General features: G+C 45.4%; 1 protein-coding gene across 1 annotated transcript; it reads left to right on the top strand.

Annotated features, from left to right (window-relative positions):
* The first annotated feature begins 2579 nt into the window (after positions 1–2579).
* FUT4 (fucosyltransferase 4) lies at positions 2580–5283 on the top strand. The gene is made up of 2 exons (XM_063444940.1): positions 2580–3161; positions 3539–5283. Exon 2 carries the CDS (start codon positions 3738–3740, stop codon positions 4827–4829), a length of 1092 nt encoding a protein of 363 aa, XP_063301010.1. The 5' UTR covers positions 2580–3161; positions 3539–3737; the 3' UTR covers positions 4830–5283.
* Positions 5284–5591: the final 308 nt, after the last annotated feature.

Genomic DNA, 5591 nt, shown 5'->3' with positions numbered 1-5591 from the left:
GAAACAAAAAAGAGGAAAAATGGAAAAATAAAACAGCAATAAAGATAACAAAACGGAAAGAGAAAGGGAAAGGGTGGGGAGAGGGGTGAAAAGGGGAAAAATAAAAAAAAGACAAAAGAGAAAAAACAGGAGGGGGGAGTGGGAAGGGAAAAAGGTTCTAAAAGGGAACGGGAAAGAAGGGGAGAAAAGAAAAAAGAAAAAAGAAGAAAGGGGAAAAAAAAAAGGGGGGAGCGAGAGCAAGGAAGGGAGGGGGAAAAGGGAGAGAGGGGAGGAGACCACACGAGGCGTACCACACGCACAGAGGGGGAAAGAGAAGGGAGGGAAGGGGGGAGAGAGGGAGGAGGGGCACACGGGTCATAATGGCGAGAGGGTGGGAAAGGATAGACAGCTCTGTCACATCAGGCTTAAAAATTGGACAAATGTAAAGGCAGGAGATAGGATCAAAGGGAATGCACACAAACGCAGACACCACAACGCGACTAGGCACCCAGATCAAACGTGAGACAAGGGGAAAAACATATAGCAGATACCTTCATCTATTAGGGTTTAATGATCAGGCATCTGTTCCGAATGTAATTGGCAGCACTACACTGTGAAGCTCACCACTGCGACACACGCACCGATTCACCTACACGACCACCCGGCTCACGTCCACTGCCCCCCCCCCCCTCAAAGGGACATGTACCCAACCTCACTATAACTCACAAAATACTCACACTCGCACCTACATCCCGCAACCCACACAATGGAATACGACCAAGAGAAGACCGGAGACATGGAACTCACAAAACTGTCTACACACTGACGGCACGGTGCATAACATGCCCCACGACCCACACACATAGGGGTAGCTTACCCGGACGGGTAAAAGGGCCTACACGAGCCACACCACCACACTATCGATCAAACACTGGTCATTGTCTCGGACGACTGGACAGACGGATATACCCTATACCCGACGCTATTCAAGGCCGACAGAGGTCACCCCCCGTCGACCAGGGACTGGTGCGGGATACCCAAACCCCCCACAGGGTAAGGACTAGAAGCACTCCCACTTAGGCAGAGTGCCCCTGTCCAGGAGCGGTCCCGGGCGCCAGATCCTCTAAGCCTGTGGACCCCACTATCAGGACAATAGTCCACTAACCCGATCTAATACTAGGTCCCATCAGGACCAACTCCGACACACCACCGTACACACACTCTCCACCCCCCCTCTTTGTTTTTGTTTTTTTATTTTTTCTCTTTCTTCTTCTCTCTCTTGCCTGCCCCTTCTCGCCCTGATCCCCCCCCCCCCCCCCCACCGCCGCGGGTGCCCCAGATGGCCGCCCGGGGACACAAGCCCCGAGGACTGCCCGCTACATCAAAGAAAATCTGAACGTCATTTCATACAATGTCCGGGGCCTCAACATATGGGAAAAACGCTCCCGACTCCTACAAGATCTGAAACGATACCAGCAACGATCCGTAGCGTTCATCCAAGAGACGCACTTTCAGGAGAACCGTACACCATCCCTAAGAGACCGCAACTACCCACAAGGATTCTTCAGCAACAACCCACTGCGCCGCACACTGAGCGTAGGTATCCTGTTCTCCAGGGGGATCCCATTCGTCGAATCAGACACACTTCGCTGCCCTCATGGCAAATACATCTTTGCGAAGGGGACCATACACGACCAGACATACACCTTCGCAAATATCTATGCACCAAATGCTAAACAATACAGATTCCTCCGGGCAACACTAACCACCTTGATGGGCTTCACGGAAGGCACAATGATTATAGGCGGAGATTTCAACTTACCGCTCTAATGCATACTAATGCAATGGCCGCACCTGTTGACTAACCGGGTACAATTTCATGCCAGATGTACAATATGCAGTGCCTCTGCGCAGGCACCAAAAGGACTAAAAGTGATGTATATGCTGTGATTACGTAGGTGAACAGAAAACACAAACACAACAAACTAGCCAACACAAGACTACTACAAATACCAACTAGCACAAAGCTACTCCGCAAGCTTGCTACCACAAAGCACCTACACAAACCAGCTAACGTGAGGCGACCATACAAACCAGATAGCAAAAAAATATCTACACAAACCAGCTAACACAAGGCAACTACACAAACCAACTAACACAAAACAACTACGCAAACCAATTACAACAGGACAACCACACAGACCCATATCACACCAGGTTATACCCGCCCAGTCAATGTATCTTAAAGGACGCACCTGCTTAATTAAACTAACTACACATGTTCAATTTACCTGTTTCAATGTTAACGCCTCTGCGTAGGCGCCATATGCTTTTACAATACCATGTTTGAATTCCACAAATACAATGTGATGACAATAAAAAACGATTTAAAACAATAAGTAACTTTTAGTTAGCTATTTGGCTGTATAAAAGTCTCGCTGGTGACCGTGCCTCTTTAACCCCTTAAGGACCAAACTTCTGGAATAAAAGGGAATCATGACATGTCACACATGGCATGTGTCCTTAAGGGGTTAAAGAACTAGCAGCAATACACATTACTCACGCCTGGACTTTGGAAAGCCCTTTCAGTGCCAGGAGAGAGCTATACACAGCGTCTCAAGCAAAACACTTCGCCCAGCCGTAAACTCCTTGTGTGCTGGAGGGCCAGGCCATTGCTTTGCATTGAGACGGTTAACAATACAATGACTGTCCCTCACATGGTGTGTCTAAGAGAACTTCCAGGAGTGACAGATGACATCACTGGAGGTGTGACTGGCTGGTGCTGGGCTATGAAAGGCTCTTGTGGAAAGCTGGAGGGCTCCTATACTGAGCAGTACAGAGCTGTGCAGCTCTCCTGCAAGCTGAGATCTATGCTGGCAGAGGGGATTGCTCACTCAGGATCATCCTCCACTGTCCCGTAGCTAAGTTCCCCTGGCACTGGGGGGTAGGCTGTGCATTGTGCACGGTTACACAAAGCCTCTGGGAATGAGGGAGATGAGCTGAAAGAGACATTTCTGCACTTCAAAGAAATGCACGCAGACAGGGCTTGCTCTGCTGGCTGTGGCTTCAGACCTGGAGCTCAGTTTAAAAAGGCATCTGTGACCAGATCGAAGAAGTCAGAAGCCCAAACTCAGCCTGAATAAGGAAGCAGTCTGTTCTCAATGAGCTGAGTGGAATTGCTGGTGAGTTCCTTCCCATTCATTAACGTATAAGGAATGTCTTGTAGAATGTTCAACAATCCATGAATTGTATACAGCGGGAGCGTGTTTGTTTTCTACGTAATGAGTGACAAACTAAATCGCAAACAGGGTCAGAAATTAAAAAAATAAATCTTAATTAGGGTTTTTCTTTTTCTCCAGTTAGCTATATTGAACTGTCATTTCTCTTTTTTTTTTTTCTCTTTTTTTTTTTTTTTTTTTTTTTTTTTAGTTTAACGCAGGTCACTAATCTCTGAAACTGTCAGGCAAACAGGTTATAAATATTTATGAAGAGAAAAATAAATCTATAATGATTTTACATTCCTCGTTCTCCTCTTAAGACTTATCTTTTAAACCTTCAGGCATTGGACAAGGACACGGGACAGGAACCGGTCTGCAAACTGATTCCTGTTGCACTGCTGAAGGAGGGACAGAGTATGCAACATTTGTGGACGGGCACTTCGGCCATGAATCCAGGGTCTGTGTGTTGTCAGGACCCATGCAGTTATCCTGCCCTGCTTGTCACATATTCTACGCAGTAAAACTCTGATGTGAGGAAGCATGAGAGGGGAAAGTTTACTGTCCTTGGAAAGATTAGGTGGGTGTAGACTTTGCAGGAGGAGTCGCTGGAGGGTACTAAGGTCTCGATGGCTTGCGGCCAGCTTGACTTGCACTATCCTGGTCATATATATGTGCTCCCAGGACCTGTTGCTCAGCTCCATGCGTTTCCCTTTATTATGGGAGAGTTCAAATCCACCCAGACAAGTCACTGTCCTTATCTGGTATGAGCCCTTTGGGAAAAGACGTAGACTGGGCAATTGTCACATCCTGTTTAATATCTCTGGATGCCACCTGACAACCAACAGGAGCCTCTATCAAGAGGCAGATGCCATCCTTTTCCACCATAGGGACATCATAGACTATACCGACTTTCCACTGATGGGAAGACCAACCTTTCAAAAATGGATATGGATGAACTTTGAATCCCCATCCCATTCTCCGTGGCTGTATACCTTAGGAGGTGTATTCAACTGGACCATGTCATACAGAGTGGATTCGGATATTTTCGTGCCTTACGGTTATTTATTCTCCAGGAAACGTGCCAAAATTTTCCTACCACGCAAAAGAAAGCTGGTTGCGTGGGTCATAAGCAACTGGAATGAGGACCATGAAAGAGTCCAGTATTATAACCAACTGAGGGAATATATCGACATTGACATATACGGGAGATATGGGATGGAGTTAAGAGAGGATAATATTGTGAAGACAGTCTCAGAATATAAATTTTACCTCGCCTTTGAGAATTCTCTCCATACGGATTACATTACCGAGAAACTCTGGAGAAATGCCTTCAAATCGAGTGCTGTCCCCATTGTCATGGGTCCCAGCAGATACAACTACGAGATGTTCATACCTCGGAATTCCTTCATCCATGTGGATGATTTTTCAAGCCCAAGGAAGCTGGCCATGTTCTTGAAGTATCTCGACAAAAATACACATCTCTACAGAAGGTATTTCACTTGGAAGAAACGTTATGATGTCCATGTGACTTCTTTTTGGGACGAGCATTACTGCACAGCTTGCGAAACTGTGAAAACAACTGGAAATCAGTATCGGACAGTTTCAGATCTTGCAGGCTGGTTTGAGAGCTGATAAAATCTATCTCTGTACAATTAACTGCGGTTCCAGACGTAAGGAGCCTATCAGATCCTACAGGCAGCTTTGAGAGGTGATGAAACAGAACGTAAAGTGATTAATATAAAACAAATAAATAAATAAAACCACACGATATCAGATTGAATCAAACTTCCCTTGTCGGGTTTGTAGAGTTTACATTAATCTTGTATATGATTTCACAAAACGTACTGGCTCATTTTCAATAATGAACTTCAAACATGTCACCATTATTAGTCGTAATGGTAATATTTTAAATAATAACCAGGCAAATTCTTCTTGCAAAAGAGATGTTAAATGTGAACGGAAGATTGGTAATCTGTTCTGATATTGGGCAATCAGCATGTGGTGCATACTATTAGATGGCATTAGATTGGAGACTGGCATAAATGATTTCGAACGTAATTCAAAATACAGGGTCGATCTGCTGAAATCTGGGCTTGTTTATTTCCTAATGCTCTCTGTTCCAGTAGAGTGACAGTGTAGCAATGCATTGGTCATCAACCTGGCCTTTCTCTAAGAAAGGGTTGGACTGAGGTGAGGGTGATGGGTGTTGTGCTGAGGGAAACGTTAGAGAACCAGGGCTTGCAAGCCGTGCTGAATTGAATTCTGCATTATTTTTATTTGAGTGGCAGATTTGTGATACATACACCAATGAAACATGGTTAAGAACTAGCTTTAGATACTATGGGGTTTATACGCTAAACAGTTAATTGTGGTGACATGAAACCCAAACTGTTA

Source organism: Pelobates fuscus, chromosome 1 (assembly GCF_036172605.1).
Source record: "Pelobates fuscus isolate aPelFus1 chromosome 1, aPelFus1.pri, whole genome shotgun sequence".
Classification (NCBI taxonomy): Eukaryota; Metazoa; Chordata; class Amphibia; order Anura; family Pelobatidae; genus Pelobates; species Pelobates fuscus.
The sequence above is the reverse complement of the archived record's forward strand: the minus strand, read 5'-3'. Positions and strand labels throughout refer to the sequence as shown.